The sequence below is a fragment of the Helicoverpa zea genome, chromosome 9 (assembly GCF_022581195.2).
Source record: "Helicoverpa zea isolate HzStark_Cry1AcR chromosome 9, ilHelZeax1.1, whole genome shotgun sequence".
Taxonomy (NCBI): Eukaryota; Metazoa; Arthropoda; class Insecta; order Lepidoptera; family Noctuidae; genus Helicoverpa; species Helicoverpa zea.
Window position 1 is genome coordinate 2,738,519 of NC_061460.1, and position 20,769 is coordinate 2,759,287.

The window sequence follows — 20,769 nt, forward strand, 5'->3', positions numbered from 1 at the left end:
GTTCATTGCTAGCTCGTGAAAGTAACGCGAGCTTTTCCTTTATCGATTGATGAACACATTTCCCTTGAGGAACCATTGTGTGATGCGCAATGGCATGCAATTTATGCAAATTATTGAGCAAAGAAAATGGCTAGCGTAGGGCCACTATTAGGTGTTTTACTTCATGATTTTTATGTTGAAAAGTAGTAATGTGGTACCAGAGGCGCTCATTGCGAGTTCAAGATAAGGCTGTTAGTTCAACAAAGTGGCATTTTAAGAAAATAATTTGGTATCTTCAGAGATCGACCAAAATATAGGAAGCGATGGTAGAGATACCATTAGACAGAACTGAAATCCTACAACGATCCTCATATTGGAAACATCTATAAGTATAACATTATAACACTGAGGAATTTGTTTCCTTGAACGTGTTCTATCAAGACTACTGGATCTATCTAAGTATATGATTCATTTTTCAGTTAGGTAATCGAGGAAGGCTACATAATACTTTTATCCGGATGCACGGGGCAGTGCCCACTGGACGCGGGTCAATTCCCTGGCAAAAGCTAACATAACATAACCAAGCACTAACTTGACGAACATGACCCACAACATTTTGTTTATCGTCCTGTTAGCGCCATATTAGAGCATAGACGACAAATTGAAACCAGTCAAATATAAAAGTCAATGACACGCATGAACACCGTAGCAAATGCTATCTATTTCAACCAGCCGCTTTATACATATTTCAGTTACTCGGCATACTTACCAATGCCGTATTGATATAAGTATTTATATATAAAAAAAAAACTTAATTCTTAGGTTCGTTGGAAATGTTAGAATTCATTCCTTTTTAAGCATTAGCCTGATTGCATGGAATTTGCGGTGCAAGTGACCAAAATCGGAGGCTACTCAACATTAGTCGATTCTATACCTTCTTAAACTTTATGTAATACAATATAGCAACAACTTTATGAAATACAATATAGCAACAGATGATAATGTATCTATCTAAATAAGTTTTTTTCAAGATAGGTGTAGAAAGCATGCGTCACCCGTCCGATGCATTTTCTATTGTCAATGTTGGAATAAGAGAAAAAACTCATTCATCGGAAGATAAATAGGAATGGATTCTTAGTATAAGCCACGCTAGACATTCCAGACAATCCCAAGTAACATCATGGAAAAAAAAAACCGATTAATTGAGGTAAACTAGCAATCAAAAGAGGTTATGCTTCATTTGCAACCTGCGCTCTAATTCATCATCAGCCTATAGCAGTCCACTGCTGGACATAGGCCTCTCCAAGTGCACGCCACTGAGATCGATTTTCGGCTGCTCGCATCCAGCTCTTATTAAAACATCATAAATCTTTACTTACTGGGTTCTACATGTATCTGCGAACTTGTCGACATTTTTCACAGCACCAGTTCAAAATCAGACCAATCAATCACTATTATTCAATCTAGATCTCAAAATTGATATTTTATCAGCTCAATCAATACATGTTTGTATATTAAATCAGATGCTAGTAAGACACGGAACTGTTATACTAGTTTTTCTACCGTTTGGAACCTGTTTCTCAATGCTGGATACCTTCACTTTTCCTAGCGTGATTAGCCTCAACTTTCCATGTTTATTAATGTTCTAAGTGTAAATTATGTTTAAGATCAAACTTTGATATATTTGAAGAGCACGTATGGTTTTGAAAGTGATTAGAAAATTTTAATTTAATTGGTTACATCACGAAGCGTTCTCGGTTATTTTTTTATTAGTTTAAGACTTCTTCAGTGCATGGCAACTCAATATTTAATGATACTTATTTAATAAAAATACTCAAAATAATTATTCAAATTATATAATAAAGTGATACGTATACGTCATATCTGCATTATGCGGTTTTTTGTCAACAAAATGTCAAGGCTGGACGGACCGCAGAACATGCTATGGTGATTTCCATAATCACTGATCACGAAACAGTATAGTACTGCCCATAGTAAGTTAGGCAAGAATTGGTAACCACTACATGCAAGTAATTTACATGTCCCATCAAAGAAACAATTTAGTTGATACTGTAACCTGTAATTAAAGTTTCCCAAGAACTAATTCTCAAGTCAAAGCTAAAATTATTGTGGTCAGGCTTTTATCTCCCTGCTTAACCGACGCTATGAATACAGCCATGTTACCAGATAAAATTCACAAAACGTTTTGGTAGTGACATAATATTCAGCAGAAAAAAAACTGACCATGATAGTCTTCGCTTGAATGAAGATTGACAAACCACAGCAGGATTGTATCAGATAAGGCTTACAACCTTCGTTGTGTCTAACATAATTAACATTATCAGAAGAAAATGTGAAGAGAAATGAAACATCAGAACTCATAAGGTCAAGACTTTTTGAGCGAAAATAATGTTTAAAATCAGGGTCGACTGGTGTGAAAATCATCGTTTCGATTGACCAAAAATATATCACTAGTAAAAAAGTATATTATACGATTTTGTAATGACTCTTTTATTACTGTCGAAATAAATGCTACTTTCTCTGCTGTTACGAGTATCTAAGATCGCACACTAACCGTGAAATATGAATGGCCGCGTTTATTTTGATTATTTACCACAATTATAACAGCCATTAATGCGAGGTGATTCTAGAAAGATCGAAAGAAGAATCTTACATGATTGAGGAAAATGAAAATACATACTAGTTTATTGAAAAGAAAAACAAAAATGTCAAAGGTGATAAGATGAACGAAGAGCTTGGGTATCAATAACAAGAAAGGTTTCGATATTTTGCGAACGAATGGGGGTTTTCTTTTTGTGTTTTCCCAGAAAACGACTATTACTTTGTTAGATAATGATTAGTATCAAACTGTCAACTTAAGAATTTGCAGATGAAAACAGGAAAATAGAGGCAGATAATTATGATTAATTTAAGAGGTAAGTAAAAGTAAAGACATTCTTAGAAAGACGGATGTAAAGGCAGTCGACTATAAGCCAGCAGCATATTTCATGAATCTAATGAGTCATCTAAAAGAAACGTTTAATCGTTTTGTATTAGGAAGATCTTAGATTTTTCTGTGAATGTTAGAGAGCAAAAGATGATTCTATTCTTTCTGTCGTAAGAATTTAATGCGAATGTTAGTTATTACACTAACGTAGTAAAAGAGGTGGAGGATATAAATAAGATATTTTGTCTTATTGCGAATGTAAGCAGAGTAAAATAGCTTCGTAGTGATGAGGTTGAACCCATGGCGAACTTTCAGATTAGACCTCAAAATTATGTCAATTAAAACATGTTTGTAGAAAAATATGTTATGGGACTCATAAGTGTAAACACATTCCTTTCTCCGTACCTATAACCAGTGCTATAACTTCTGATGTATAAAATAGATATTATTACTTATTATACCAGTGAGGAGTTGTGAAGTCAAGGCAGACTGGTGGAATTACGCTCAGGTACGGGAAAGGTCGCCTCCATCACATTTTCTTACATCATTGTATTGTATCTTATTTAAAGTAAACACTGCGCTGTGGGAACAAAGTTTATAGATTTCATCTTTTTTAATGTATACCAGAAATATAACTTCCTTATGGAAGTAAATTCATCGTTTAGTATAGCGAAACATTTTTGATCGTGGTAATGTCTCCGCCAAGTTCTAAATCATATTTTGATGTGCTATATGGATGACATTATTTAATTAGAATACAAGAACATTTTTTTATAAAAGAATTAAATTTTTTATTATAAGGAATTTGAAAATTACATAAACAATAAAATAAAATATTTTTTATTTTATTTTATAGAGTTATTTTATTTATTAATTCTTGTTTTCTGAGACTATTATTCTTCAAAACATTTCAGTGTTATGTGACTGAACTTTGAACTATGCCATGCGTGACTCGCGACTTTAGATCATATGTTGGATGACAATCTATGACATCTCAGAGTAACTTAGAGTAATATACGACTTCCTACAGACGGCTAAATGATATAATCAGTCTGGTATCTACGACAGAGTTAATTGGACTGGCATGGCATAGGTACAATAGCCTTGGCCAGGTGAATTACATACTATTTTACTGATTACGTCTGAATTATTGTAGTAATGGGACTGATAGTTACTTTTTTGGTAAAAATCTAGATTTTAATGAAAAGTTTAAACGCTCAAACTGAAGGAGATGATAGCGGTAATATTAGATAGCAATTTTAATTGGAATCTTTAAAGTTATTTAAGTACAATTATAACTTTTGAGCTGTTTATTTACCCACTCCTTTTAGGATTTTTTAAAGACCTTTTGATAAGCAGGATTACAGTCATAAAAATTATACTAACATTTACACAAACTTGGCTATATTTTTGTCAAATTACCACCTCCATAAGTCACTTTAATTATGCAGTTTACAGATTACATGAGCTACCCTAAGGTGGAATTACCTCAAAGCAGTGTTTTATAGCGTACGTGAGGAGAGAGAGTAGCCGACCACTCGTCACGGTCTCTTTGAACCCACAATTAACTGATATTGACAATTACTGGTACGTAAGTGGTACTGCCTAAGCCCAAACTCACTTATAAAAGTGAAACGTCACATTTCTATAGTTGCCCAGCGAGTAGAACGTTATTAAATTGAATATTAATATCGAGATGGTTATCTGAGATTGTATTTTTGAGAACATTTTGTGGATGTCTGTGCATTTGTTTTTTTAGCATTTTTAAGACGCTCAATCACAGATTAAATTTTCGATTGTATAACGTATCGGAAGAAAAAATGGGGATTCTAAATGTTGACAAAAAATTTGGTCATAAAAACGCCTTTTATTAATAAAATGATAAGTATATTTACATTTTAAACCGAAATAATCGACAATCGTGAATCATGCCTTTTGCGGCCGTTTCTTTGTCACACGAATTTTTCCAGAAGGGTTCGTGGCTAACGGACAGGAAGCACGGATCGACGCAAACGCATCCCTAACAGCTTTAATATAACAGGTGTCTTTAATTTAATCGTTGTGTTCACTAGATATACGGTTATCAATCTTATCTTAAAGGGCGTAGAGTTTATATTATGTTTTTTAGAAAACACCCTAAATTACTCAAGCGAAAAAAAATTGTATGTTTGTCTTTATATTTGACGCTTCTTTGAAAATTATATGTCGCCGAGTTGGCTAGCTTTTTACAATATATTTGTAGGTACATAAACATGTTGTTTGTATACAGGAATTGCGTGTCTAACAGAACAAATTGCCGTATTATCCTGTAATTGTACAGTTAGAGATATTCGCAGATAATTTTATAGAAAAAACTAACAACTGGCCGGAAGACCGAATGGATTCAATGGTGAACATAATCAAGAGGCTTCCTGTACCAGATCGCTTAGATCAAGATACATTACGAGTGATTGAATCGAAACTCTATGGGATGCCGCCATTTGTATGCCGCCATGTGTTTTGTGAAGTTTGAAACATGGATAGTCTATTGTTAAACTATAGTAATTGGAAAGAAGGAATGTGTTTGCTACAGCTATGGCACGTAAATAAATAAAAATACCAATCTTAATTTTTCCATTGAAAAGTACAATTATGTCTAATTATCGATGAATCAAATGACTAGGTATTTTGTATTCATCATCAGCCTATCGCAGTCCACTGCTGGACATAGGCCTCTCCAAGTGCACGCCACTGAGATCGATTTTCAGCTTCTCGCATCCAGCTCCTGCCAGCCGTCTTGCGCAAGTCATCACTCCACCGTGCCTGAGGACGTCCTACACTACGTTTGCCGAGGCGTGGTCTCCACTCTAGAACTCGTTTACCCCAACGGTTATCGGTTCTTCGGCTAATATGGCCAGCCCACTGCCACTTCAGCTTGCTGATTCGGTGGGCTATGTCGATGACCTTGGTTCTCTGACGGATTACCTCATTTTTGATGCGATCCCTCAGAGAAATGCCGAGCATAGCCCTTTCCATAGCCCGCTGAGCGACTTTAAACTTGTGAACCAGCCGTACCGACAGTGTCCACGTATCGGCTCCGTAAGTCATGACAGGTAGGACGCACTGATTGAAGACTTTTGTCTTTAGGCACTGTGGGATCGACGATGTTAGGACTCGACGTAGCTTCCCAAATGCAGCCCAACCCAACTGAATTCTCCTATTCACCTCGTCCTCAAAGTTGTTTCTACCTAACTGCAATGTCTGCCCGAGGTATACATTTTTCCGAACAACTTCGAGAACGGCGCCGTGTATCGCAATTGGTTCCGGTAGAACATGTTCATTGAACATGACCTTGGTTTTGTCCAAGTTCATCCGTAGGCCGATGCGTAGAGACGATTCAGCCAGGTCGTTCAGCATCTGTTGTAGGTCCTGCAGCGTTTCCGCCATGATGACGATATCGTCAGCAAATCGCAAGTGAGAGATGTGTTCGCCATTGATGTTGATGCCGCGTCCTTTCCAGTTCAGCGTCTTGAACATATCCTCCATTGCATTAGTGAACAGTTTCGGGGAAATAACATCCCCTTGTCTCACTCCTCGATGCAACGGTATGGGCCTTGTTTGCTGATTCTGTACTTGGACGGACATTGTAGCAGCTTCGTAGAGACATCTCATTACTTGGATGTAACGCCAATCTACTTGACAACGCTGCAGGGACTCCAGAACAGACCAGATTTCAACCGAGTCAAAGGCCTTCTCATAGTCCACAAATGCTAGACACAGGGGCTGATTATACTCTTCGGTCTTCTGTATAATCTGCCGCACTGTGTGGATGTGGTCTATGGTGCCGTATCCGCTCCGAAACCCAGCCTGCTCCTGTCCTGCTTTTGTATTGTCAATGGTAAATTACACCTATGCCAGTAGTAACTTTCCTGATTTTGCAGATGTTCATGATTATAATCAATTATGTAATTCTATCAGCTGATAACCGACCCAATACCACATATCAAAGGTTCCATCAAATTCCTTCACGTTACTTTACCACTATATTTCTAATAGAATCGATAAAAAACTCAATTCTCTTAAAGACAATATAATGTTAAACAAAGAAAGGCCCACATTATTATGACCATGCCGTTACATCGATTAGGAACGATAACGATTGAGATCGATTTACGTTTCGATTCTCGATGTGTGGCGAGTATTCGTGTCACAATAATACAAACATTTTCATAGAACATCACGAAGCGTCGCGTGCGATAGATTCCGTTTTCAATTAATCGGTTGAGTTTCAGGAAAAAATATCCCTCGAAGGAGAAATTTTATAATGATCACTGCCTTTCATTTAATTTGTTAGTATTTCTTGGCAAGTAAAAATTGTAAGTAGATTTCTTTCTAGTCTAAAATCAACATATACGTATACATAGGTACACTATTGCAACTGACGAGGAGTATTTTAGGATTCATTACTTTACATGTCTTTGTACATACATAAGCTGTTACAACCGAATTTCCGAATGTGACCAGAGACATTAGAGGCACGCCTAACTCTTAAGTCGTCATAGTTTTGGCGCGCAAATGACAGTTTGTTTTAAAACCTCTTTATAACAACGAAATCCCCTTTTCACATACAAAAAATAACATATACGTAGTATTTCACACGGCATCGCTAATTCATTTGCTAAACCGTGTCGGGTGTCCAGTAAAGAGGAAACGGAACCACGGTCCGATTAACTTGCGATTGTCGCAGAGGCCTCGTCACGCAGACAATTTGCTATCATCGCATTGTGAAGCCATCGTTATTCATACGTGGCTCATGGTGTTTTGTTGTGTGTAAGTAATATGTAGCTTATTATATTGATGGGCAAAACATAGGGTAAGCGCAAGAAATCATAGTTGCGGAAATCTGAGAGTGGATGGGTATTTGTCAGCGTTGAAGAGCTTGGAACATCAAAGGAAGGGGTAAACTCGCAGAGTTTACTGTTATCTTCATTATAAGATGCCCAACAGAAGAAGAAGAATATAGATAAATAATTTATAGTGACAACCTTTCAATTGAGATTTAAATAAGTTTGAAAGCTTATTTAAATAGGTAACCTAAAATCTGTCATACCTACTGAACGGAATATGTATTTGTTTTAGAAGAACAAGTTAGATCATAAATAAAAAAGAAAACCATTATGATAAACTGGTTTAAGTTTACCCATTAGACGCAAAAAAAACAACAACAACATACAATGATTCGATCCACAACAAATGACATCTGCCAACACAATACTATACAATAACTACTAACTAGTAGTTATACGTATCGACAGCATTAAGTGCGCACACGCATATGATCAACTTTCCCCGCAGGCGGCGACTGTGACGTGTTTCACTTTTAATGCCGTTATTACATGAATTGATGTCCCTGTCATGGGATTATTATGCCTTTGATGGTGTTTTCAAAAGAAAGAAATTGTGAACACAACCTTAAAGTACCTATACTTATAGAATGATCGTGGTACCAGGTTCACAAATGATAGAGATGTGCCTTCTAATAACACTAGATGCGGTCAGTCCATATTATGTCTCCGTGCCTCGGTGAGCACGTAGTTCTCACAACAATTTTGGAGCGTTGTAATTTCAGCAGATTTGAGAAGACTAAAGGGCGTCTGAGTCACGCACACATACAAATTGTACTCGTTATGTCCTTCGCACTTGGGTGGACACCCTTTGGCCATAACCGAAAGTCAGTTTCAATGACATACTTAGGTACCTAATAAATATATCAGAATCTATGCAGTTGACCTGGAACCTAGTTACAAATAACCACAAAGATCGCGCTGTTGTTGTCAAAATACAAAACGGAACCGGAAAATCAGATCTTTTATAATCTCCGACCGATGTCGATGATGCAACTAATTTATCTAATACTGCTAATTAGCATCTCAATATTTGCTCAGGCTCAGCCTGACGTAGAAGTTACTCTTAATCTGACAGTGAGAAACCAACAACATCATTTAACGAGCCTTTTCCTAACTATGTTGGGGTCGGCTTCCAATCTAACTAGATACAGCTGGGTACCAGAGTTTTACTAGAAGCGACTGCCTATCTGAGCTCCTCAACCCAGTTACCCGGGCAACCCAATACCCCATGGTAAGACTGGTTGTTTGACAACCAGTTTACTGGGTTCTAACTACTCGTAACTACTGTCAAAGATGTTCAATAAACAACAACAGTGGATGTCAATTTGTCGTTTGCGCAATGATCGTGACAAAGTAATCGAATGTCAGCATCAATGCATTGTGTTCTCGTGGTGATAAGTTGACAAGCTTGTATCCGTGTCAATATGACACAAAGGAGGTAAGTGATACAGAGGATTTGTTTTGGTATTCAATGTTTTTGTGTATCATGCTGTCATTGTAAAGCCTACACATATAGAGTTAGAAGCTTTTAGCTCGACTTCCCAAAAAGAAGGAGGTTCTCAATTTGAACGTTTGTGTCTGTGTAGACTTATATTTAGGTCATAGGTACACTAATATTACAGATGATTACAAGGCAATCATCTTGTCAAGAAGCACTTACGGCGCTCCGGGATTAAAAACTATCTTTTACAATTACAGTAAAGAAGAATCCAACAACATAACTGGCCACAAAGCTAGACTAAACAGTTGACATGCAAAAAAGAATGCGACACAAATGATTTGCATCTTTACGAAAGTAGTTATATCATAATTTTGATGTAATCGCGACATTATGTTGAAACAAAATCAAACTTCTTCAGCGTTATTATACAAGATTCAAGATTGTTTCAAATCAAAAAGAAAAATAAACAAAGCGTGTTGAAACTGATGATTCTGAACAATATTGTTAAAGAATCGAATGAATGATTGCTGTCTAAGCGTGCTGCCATATTGATTTATAATCTAAATTGAGATCAGTATCAGACATTTTACCGGGTGACTTGGGACATTGTGTACATTTGGGAAAATAAATATTAAACTTTTATAATTTACCGAGTAAAGATCACAATTTGCTATTTCGATAGTAAATGATAATTTTTTGGCGCAAATAATATTTAGGTATGCATTTTGCAGAAAGGTAGGTCCTAAAATGTAGGCTAAGTTAAACTTTCCATAGCTTTCGTATTTAAATGCTTAATTCACATTGTAGCAAGATGAGACTCATTACATTTTTAATTAAAGGGTAAAGTCCGTACATGAGCTTGTTGAATTTGTTCTGCTCACTGGCTTGGAACTGGGATCTGGCCACAACCACAAGGCGTACCGAACTTGCAGATTTTTTTTATAGGTATAAAAAAACTTTGATATGTAGGTACTATCCTGGGGCCCGATTCTCCTAATTTTACTTAAGCGACATACGATTCACGTTCGACTCGGTTCGACTGAGATTCAATCCCGACTCGATTACGATTGAAGCGTATGTGGCATTCCGCTATTTTTTCTTTGAAATAAACGTTTTTATCTTTTTCTGTCATTCAATAATGAATCATTTTGTCTGCAAATGATTTACGATTGCAATATGATTGTAGAACAAACTACCGTATAGACCAAAATCACCAAAATAGCAGACCAATCGAAAACCAATCGAATGTCGTTGGAATACGATTAGTCTTACATTAGTAGCAGAATGCCCGATATGGTTAAAACTGCTATTGCGATCATATTGCGATTCGATTTTGACATTATTAACTTAGGAGAATCGGGCCCCAGATCGCTCATAAATTCAACAAGACTTGGCGATGATACGGATCAAATAGGAGGTAATGTTGCCAAAAAACCGGTATAGGAACTGCTAGTTAAGCAGCGTTATAGTTAATTATGAGCATAACAAATACCTAAGTTAGGCGAGTTCTCATAGGCCACAAAGATATACTTGCAGTAACCACGCACCGCCTCGCCTTGACTTGTGAAGGGTCATGAGTCGGATACCTGTCGCGTGCGCTAATCGCCTAATAGTAATTGTTAGATAATTTCAGTTCCGAACATATTTCGTAATAAATATTGAAGCTGTGAATACATTATATGATTTAACAAAGGTCACAGATGATTTGCAACAATTTGAAAAGCATTCAGAGGCTAACGTATTGATGACTCTGAATATAATACGCGATCATTCGGTGTTACGAAAGTCTGCGAAGGTTTGACGTAATTAGGACTTTGGATATAACTTTTTAATATTTATAATGCAACTAAAATGAGGACAACAGACATAATGAAGTCGGAAGTATAACTGTTGAGATCAAGAGTTTAAACGAGTGAATTTTAACCATAAATCAATGACTTTATATTTTCCATTCCGAAATTATGCGAGATTACTGACGTAATCTTTCGAATGTCGATAAGTGAGCGTTCATCAGTTTACTAAATTCATATTTTGATCAGAGAATGTAATGCTGAATATAGCTAGTTGAAATTAAAAGGTATGTAAACAAAACATAGGAGTATAGTAAGTAGTAAGATGAATTGCAGAAGAAATAGAATTGCATATCGTGTTTGTCACGAGTCGTCATGTTGACGAAGATAATGACAAGAAAATCAACACGGCCAACAATGTACTGAAGCTCATGAATAGATCGATTACACAGCGAGATCATCGACGCTGATTGGAAAGCGTTTGCGCATCATGCGACATACAAAAAAAACATAATGCATTCATAATCGTCAGCGTCGTATTTTCAACATCGCTGAAGAGCGCTGAGTGCACTCTTTTGAAACCTCTATTACATACAAATTCAGTGAAATTCGTTGACCAAACAAATACTGTAATTTGTAATGTCACGTTGCAAAATGTTTGTTTTCAAACAGCTGATGAAGGAAATCGATAGAAACTGTTGATTTGCAGTTTGCAGTTACCGCTAACTGGAGCACGTAGCTTAATAACAAATTGCTTTCAAACCTGTTCACCCCAATCCCCATTTCCATCCGGAACACAACACACAAACACTTATTACCTGCGTATTTTCAGTAAGATTCTCGAATCTCGCGAGAATCTCCTTCACAGACACTTTGGGTTCGGTTGTCTCTTCATGGATCGTCTCCATGTGGCCGCTGGATGATGACGAGAAACTTTGAGGGCATTTCTTTATCCTTTACGGGTTAGAGTGAGCTTTCCTGCGAGGCGGTTCTGGGTCATTGCGGGTGTCAGCTCCGGAGTCGGAGTCCTCGGGAGCTGAGGCGTCCGCGCTGGAGACGGCACCTTCGGAGGAGTTGATGAGGGAGTCTAGACTGGGGGCTCGGCGCGGGGGTGAGCAGTCGTCGCAGTCGAGCTCGAGGCCGTACAGGCGCTGCAGGTGGCGCCAGTTGTCGCGCATCGCGAGCGAGAGGCGCGGCCGCTGCATGGTGCGCGCGCGTGCGCGGCTGCCGAGGGACTGCGCGCGGTGCCGCCCGCCACTGTCGCTGTCATCTCAGGTTGAGGTCGATGGTGACTTATGGTGGACGCCGGTTTTTATCACTATTGTTGTATTGCATATTGTAACAAATCGACGGCGACATTGATTGACCTTGCCTGTTTCATATAGCTTGATACGTGTGAAATATGTAGATCGTGACAATGTCATTCAAATGTATCTGGTCTAAGCAGGTATGTGCGAATTATTACCGCTGATATGCCAACGTTTATTTACAGGCCTTGTCCAATGTAAATTGCAACTATTACAATATATTTAAATATTTAATTGTCTAGATATCTTGATTGAAAGTTAATGAACTAATGCAGACAGATAATTTCTAATAGCCAACAACACAATCAAATCATAAAACTGATACCAATTATTTTGGCCTAAAGGTCAGTTACACCTTGGATCGAAACCAAAACAAATTATGAATAGAATAGAACATGTATTTTTCAGGTCTACCAACAATAGGTCACCAGGTGCGCAGTACCAACTATCAGACAAATTATGATGACTGTTGAAATGATCATTTGTGCCTACGTAATGGACATAACAAATGCCGTGACCATCGAGTGGAAATCTGACAATTTACATTCGATTTTCACGCAAACACTGAGGACCATTCACCGCCTTTCACGACACGCAGATGAGTCAGTACTACGGATATGTGTGGGCTTCCTATTTAGGTACACACTTCAAATCTAGGAACGGATTTAAAAGTGATTAGATAAATGTTTAAAGACAAAATTAGTCTTGCAAGAAATAAAAGAGTGTGCTCAGATTAGTTTCAATTTCAATCAGTTGTTAAAGTGTTCTTTTAACAAGCTTTTTTAAAAACAAAAGTCTCGTGTAGAAGAATTTACCGAGTGACCAGATTTAAATACGAAATAAATCTCTCTAGCAGTTTATTGTCCAACTGCCGCGTTCCACATTCGATCTGGCAAACGCGGTAATCTACCCATGCTAAGGAAAGTCGGCATACAGCCTAGTACTTGATTACAAAGTCATAAGCATGGTACAGGCGGCCCAACATTCCACGGCGGTGTAGGCGTTACATCCACTGTCATTTAGACTGGCGGCTGTAGCGGAACCTAGGTAGCACCTGCGCGGTCAGCGTAACGGACCCATTTAACGGGAGCTGCTATTGCTTCAACGTAGGCATATAGCAAGAGGTTTTAATTAGGCTGAATGGGTGAGTTCTTTGCATAAAAATTGCGGGGTTGGCAGTGACATCGTTGACATAACTTTTTTGTTTATTCTTTTTACAGAATAATAAACTACCAAGTTCTGTCCAAATGAAATCGCTTGGCGTTGCTGTGTTTGCGGAGTAAAGACGAATTTAATTTAGAATTTAGTTAAACGTGTAGACTGCGTTTAAGCACTAGAAAATAAATAGTTCCTAAAGTACTATTCTTTAACGTGTCATGTTTATGTCCCGTTAGACTATTCAGGGAGCTAGTGATAGAAAAGGCTCTTCTCACTTTTTTATTATTATCTAGTTGTTTTTTTTTTACCAGAATGAAACCCATTGAGGTCATTTACTTTACATTACTTCTTCTAACTTACAATAAGCGTCTGAACCACAGATAGTAAACATAGTTAGCGGTCACGGAGCCGGCTCGCGCCTGCAATAACACTACTTACAGTACCAATTACGTACTCATTAAGAAAGCTCATTGAATTGCTAATCTGTGAAGCGCGTAGGGCTAGCAAAGTAACCGGCATGGTTTATGAAGTATTCCATTAAGTTACTTTTAATAGAAGTATCAACGTTTATGTAAATATGTATGTAAATATCTATATTTACGGTTTTATTTCTAGATCGATTTTTCTGTAATATTCAAATGGTTATTTTAAATTCAAAAGTGAAAAAGATTTGTTTAGACTTTCGCAAGATTAAAGTAAGTATCTGTTTCTTGGGAAAGAAATGTAGGTTACTCTTTCAAATACATATTTCAGTTACCTAACAGATATTGCATTCCCAGAAATATGTTTCAATCTTACGTGAAATTGCAAGTGAGTGAATACTAAAATAAAAATAAGAAAATATTTATCTCAGTAGACATCGGCAGAAAGAAACAACAAACAAAAACGGGCGGGAAAAATGACAGCTGTCATCTAATTTTTTTTTGTTGCTAGCGTTGGGCATCCCTACTTTTTGCATCCGCCAAACTGCACAAGTGCACTGCACACTCATAAATTCCCCAGGCCGCTTCAGTTACGCACGGAAACATCTTTTACAAACAAAGTGATCCCCACATATTATTTAACAACACTTCTTCCTGTAAAACGTGTTTCATTATGTTATGCAAGCTTATCCTCGCAAACAGTATCGATACAAAATGTTATGCTGTTTTCTTTTATCGCCTGTTGATTTACTGCGCACGGGCATACAAGATACTCATGTAACGTTATTTGATTCGAAATATGAAAACAGTGGAAGATGAAGAGTATGTAAACCTTATGATTTGAGAATGCGGGATTTTTGCGTGTGAAGGTGGTACATGATGAGCTGTCATTGAACATAATATTTGGCAGTCGTTATTGGTAGTCAGAAGACAAAAAGTCTGATTGCAAGTCTTACCTAGTGGTATTCCCATAGATAAGACTGGTTACCCGGAGTTGAGGAGATCAGACAGGTAGTCACTCCTTGAACATTGGTACTCAGTTGCATCCGGTTAGACTGGAAGCCGACCCCAACACAGAAGAGAAAAGGCTAGGCAGATGATAATGAGGTGGTACATGATTGAGGGGTTAGGATAGTAGGTAGGTACCTAGGTCATTTAGGTACTTCAAAAAACAATTTTTATAGCGCTACATAAACGTGAAAAGAGCCATTTTCTGCTATTTACGTGAGGGAGCCTCATGCCCAGTTCATTATAACCTTTCTATAATAATGTGTAACTATCTAATGCTCATAGGCAAGGTGTAAACGGGAATTTTAATGGCGTTTCTTATCTTTTGCTGTGTTAATGTATGACGGTATAAATGAGCTATACCTTTGTAGGTCATGCCGGCAGTTTGTGCTCCATGCCCATATATGCAGATCATGTTATTTACATACTAATTTAAAGGCTCTGATTAAGAGTTTTAATTAAATTAAATGCTTACATTTTATATGTGGATGTTATTTTTATGGCTGCTGTGTTTATTTTTAAGCGGTAAATTTTATTCAAAATGCTTAACTTTAATCAGGAAGTTTTGTTTTCGTATATGACAAGATTTGCTTTAAAAGTGACCAGCGTAACAGGTAAACCTTTCTTTAGTAGGTTTTGTAATTTTTTCTTGTCGTTTCTCTGAGTTCTACATTTTCTAATAAGTGAATGTTGAACATAGCAAATTATTTCAATTTAAATGATGTTTAAAGATCTTGAACATCTGGTTTTTATCCACTATTAGCATTGCTTTTGTAATTTAGCATTTAAATGTTAAAAAGCAGCTGTAATGATTTAATTAATGAGTTTCCTTGACCTATACATGTGGATCAAAATTCCATATTTTTAAGATAATAATCGATAAACTATTGCCACATTTTCAGCGTAATATATTTTAATATTATGACACTAGAAAAATTACAGTCGTCAAGAGTCCATAAATAATAATTGATATAATATCAAAAAGAGAAGGTAAAGTCCATTTCTCGAAAGAAGTCCCGCGGAAAATTGTGGAACTATTTTAGGTATTTTTGTACGTATTTACTGAGCTATCGCATAGCGCTGCGAACTTCATTCGTAAAATAGACTTTATGGGAGTAATTATTTACCTACTAATCTGTGTCATATGACTATGGAGAACAAAATTACTTACTCTGTGCATCTGCATATAGGACCCATTTTGAGTATATATATATGTAGTATGTTATGTATGGGTTAGTAATATATTATGGGTCTTGTCGTTACATAATGTTTTCATTATTGAGACTTACTATTAGCTATCATTTTATTGATAGTAACTTAAATTAAGCTGCGTTCAAAATTGTTAATTCATTCACATACATTATGTCATGTACGAGGCATTCCATAGTTAATTGTACAGAAATGATGACTCTATTACTGCAACTTTGCTGTTATTTGACCTTTGTACTCAAAAACATTTGATAGGCTTTTAAAATAGTTATTACAACAAGTACCTATACATGCAATTTGAGTTATATAAATATGCTACAACTATATGTATAAAATATTATTTACGTATTTGAATATAAATGACCAATCGAGGCGGACTAAAGAAAGTCGCAATTTATGACAGACTGAGTAAAATAAGTGGGTTATGATTTTATTGCTATGTTATGTAAAACATTGAATAAAAGCAAATAATAATGTGATGTTTTCAAGTATACGAATAGCTCATTATGATACGATGACTGTGCAACTTGTTATTCTAATGATATAGCAACAACTAGGTACCTATATCATATGAACGTTCTGAATCAATCTAATATAGCGAGGCGAAATTAATATTAATTAATTTTAAGACTCTTAAAACTGTCCATATTAAAGTTATTTCTGTATTTCTTTAGGTCCTAGGGTCTAGGGTGGTCCTTTGCATTTAACGGATTCGGGACATATACATACGACCGACCAATCTCGCGAATCAATACATTTTTGAAGGTCTATACTAAAGCTATAACAAAATAACGTAAATATTACCCAGTTTACCCTCAGTAGCAGATCAAAACTCTTGAGCAACAGCGTCCGTTCGGCAGTAACTATTTTACGGTCGCATGTGGTAACGACCCTCATCCTAGGAGGGAAACTATGCAAGAAGCAAGAAATAAGTCTAACAGTCCTCATTACTAAAGCGAACGTACCTGAGTATACTGCAATGCGTACTCCGCAATGAGCGCGTGAGCATGATGGGCTAGTCTGACGTGACCATTTTTACGTCATGTGTGGTAACGACCCTCATCCTAGAAGGAAACTATTCAAGAAGCAAGAAATAAGTCTAACAGTCCTCATGAAACAACTAAAGCAAACATACTTGAGTATACTGCAGTGCGTACTCCGCAATGAGAGCATGCGCGTGATGAGCCAATGGTACGTGCAGCGTCAGCGGCGGTTCCCGGGAAGATGACAACTGCAGGGAGTGAGGGGCTGATGATGATGCGCGGAGACCGCTTAGGGAGAGCGATCGGCGGATGGTGAGGCCGGCTGGACCTGGGGATGATTTGATGGTTAGTATGCCGTATGGGAATAGATCCCACAGAGGTATTTTGGTGAGTCTGCAAGTAGCTGTTTGGCCAGTAGATTTTTTAAGAATCAAGTTCTTCTGTGTAGTAGATAAACGAATCTTTCTTAATTCTTTCGCAGGGAGTTTCTTTTTTTTTCTATAGCAAATTTCATGAGGAAAATGTCTAAGAATTTGGAGGTTTGGTCGTTTTTGTGTGACTGCTGATTACTGTTTTATTATGAGATCGTTTTCGAATTTTTCAAACCATCAAACAATTACCTCAGGAACATGATATCCAAATGGCCTGGGATTCAGAGTCTATCGATAAGGCAGCATTACATACAAATCATTTGTCGAGCTTTACCTTTAACTCCAATAGTGACAGCATTATGCGACACAGCTAACACAGCATTCTCTCCTGGCGGTACTCTCGCTGCAAATAAACGAGCGAAGTAAAAAGGCCAAGAGCGCGCCATTTCTACGGCTTGCCGCTTCGTTGCCGCGCGGACGGGCGTCCCGGCCTGCGAGCGCAGCCACGCCGCGCCGGCGCGACGCTCGCTCGCACTCATGCGCAGAGATGGGAGCGTGGAGTTTATGTCGTGGACAATCTGGGAACAAATGGACAGGTAAATATGCGATATTATATAAAAGACTATTCAGATTTTGGTGATATACCAATAATTGGCCAGTTAACTCATCTTTTTTACAAACCTTGAAACTGCAGGACATAATAAGCATGCATCATGGTTATGCAATGGTGTCAAAAATATTATTATTTATTCATTTATTTACTTCAAAAACACTTATAAATAACGTTTCTCTACCAAGAATGTGTAAATGTAACTTCGGAAATTCACAACTTACTTGAGCATAAAGTAGGTCTAATATGGCTGGGTCGTTGTAGGTCTCTAGAGGAGTGAATACTTCTTTGCGCACTCGCAGCTTCCATGGAACTCTGCTGTATGTGAGGAATGAGCGGTCTGAAGGCAGGAGTGCTGCTGGGGCGGGCACGTCACCTACATAATAAAAAATAATAAGATTAACATGTACGACATGATTTACTTCAAGCCCATGTCAAAAAATGATCGTATAGGTACTTACGTTCGATATGTTCAGTCCTGTCAGTGACGTGAGTAGACACGGAATGTCGTCGCTCCGCCTCCATTTTCCTGTCTCTCTCCTTTTGCGCCATGTGAGTCTTGAACGTAGCTCTTTCAGTTCTCTTCGCATCATTATTCTCTTGAGGGAAAATTATATCAGACCTCGGACTTTCCCTCGCTCTTCCTACAAGCATATCCCGAGAATTCTTCCTGCCATCAAATCTCTCAAAATCATCGTAGAACGGAGAACGCTTGCGATCAAATGAATCTTCAATACCATTCTCTTCTTTCCTTCGTTCGGCTCTTGTCGTGTGTACTTCGTAAATTTCCGACGCTTCTCGGCCTGAATAGTTGTCTCTATCACGACGGCCAGTTGTGTCGTGTCCTGACTCTGAGTCCCATTCGTCTCGACTTTGTCCTCGGTCATCGTAGCTGCGGACATCAGATTCATCGCCCCAGTCGTTAACTCTGCGTTCGGAGTGACGCCTGTCGGCTGTGAGGAACCGTGTGGCTAAGTCATCACGAGACGGTGGAGGCTCGGACTCCTCTCTGCGTCGTGAGTTCCAGTTAGCTAAGAAGGCGTGACGGTCGTCAGCCTCTCTGTTTTGATGAACACCGAATGTGTCACGGTCGCGGCGTAGTTGTGCGAAGGTTGATGACGCGTCGGGTGCAGGTGGAGGAGGCGCAGGACCGTCAGGTGGTGTAGGTGGTGACATGGGCGGGGGAGGGGCAGGGCCAGGCGGCGCAGGTGGCAGGGGCGGCGGCGGCGCGTCCCAACGTGCCCCACCTCCTAACTGACGCTCCAGCATTAACTTTCTAGTATCTTCTAACTTGTTAATGGTACGCGGGGTTTCTGCCGCAGAAGACGTGCTGCGTACAGAGTGATTGGCTGTGACTCTTTCCAATCGTTGTCTCATTTCGGAACTCAACTTGAGCTTCCCAACGCTACCTGGTGACGGACGCTGAGCTCCGATCTCGAAACTTCGTCTAGCTGTCCGTTGGTTTGGCGCTTCTCTACTCGGTGATACAACTGGACCGTCCACCTCGAACTCCTCCCACTCGATGCCTGGAGTTGTTTCTGACTTGGATCGACCTCGTGGTGGTTCATGTTCCATGCCGTTTGACTGTGACTGTGGCGTGTGCCGTCTTTGTATCTGACGCAGTTTGAATTTGGTAAAATCTTGTGCTTGTTCTTGGCCCACTGCATCCTTTGGTGGAGGCCATCTCCATTTGCCGATTCGGACAGTTTTCGCTCGTCCGTAAGGGTCTACGAAGCCCTTTATTTCCAGGGGATCGGTCGAGTGTAGTGGAGGAGGCATCGGCGGTGGGGGAGGGGGCGGAGCGCCCGCAGACATGCTCTCGTTCGACTCTCGCCGCAACTTTACTGCGTTACGCGGTGGGGAGTGGACTTGTGCGTGCACGACTGTGGATGCCCGAACTGGTGATGTGGGCTCTGATTCAGAGGGCTCAACAACCTGACCAGCTAAAAGAGTTTGTAATGCTTGGTTCTGAGCCAGCAGTTGCTGTTGAATCTGCAGATTTTGTGCCATCGCACTTTGAAGGAATGCTCGCTGCAGGTTCTGATGATATGCATTAATGTCGACCGTACCCGGAGGGGGTAGATGAAGTCCCAGTGCAGCGGCCAGAGCTTCGGGAGTGGACGGCATTGTTGGTGGGAGGGGCAGAGCTCCGAAACTTAAAGTGGACGTGTTAGCGGAGGCAGCTCTTGGAGTTGCTCCGCCTCCTTTTATGGCACCAGTGAGGCCTTCCCCATCAGTCAGACGTTTTAAACTATCGTTCATGAATATAGGATCGAATAGGTTCGTGATATAATCATCGACAGAGTCCACACTGGACTCCTTCCTACTTGTTCTTCCCTTTTCTTTGTCCTCTTTGCCTCCACCTTTGATAAGGCTTTGGACTTCTTGGACGTTATTTAATGTTTCAATTTGTTCGTTGTAATCGCAGTTGAGGACGCTGTCGATGAAATCGCTGTAGTTTCTGCCTCCCTTGATGCTGGCGGCTAAGGATCGAGCGTCTGAGAGCTCGTCAATATTTGGGTCTAGCACAGGGGAGAACAGATCGTCTAAGAATTGATCGACGTCTGACGCTTGGCTCGGAACGCGGACGCGACGCACGTGTGAGGCAAGACTTGGTGCTTCAGAGGTGTCTGACATTGCTGATGACCTGCGAAAAGA

General features: G+C 39.0%; 1 protein-coding gene across 1 annotated transcript in view; it reads right to left on the reverse strand.

Moving 5' to 3' along the window:
- Positions 1-20,769, reverse strand: part of LOC124632879 (unconventional myosin-XV) — a 95,729-nt gene that overhangs the window by 21,597 nt on the left and 53,363 nt on the right. Inside the window, exons 19-22 of the mRNA XM_047167854.1 lie at positions 18,573-20,758; positions 18,336-18,487; positions 17,836-18,079; positions 17,283-17,458 (exon numbers count right to left, since the gene is read on the reverse strand). Of these exons, the coding sequence (XP_047023810.1) occupies positions 17,283-17,458; positions 17,836-18,079; positions 18,336-18,487; positions 18,573-20,758 (2,758 nt within the window). The remainder of the gene's footprint in view (positions 1-17,282; positions 17,459-17,835; positions 18,080-18,335; positions 18,488-18,572; positions 20,759-20,769) is intronic.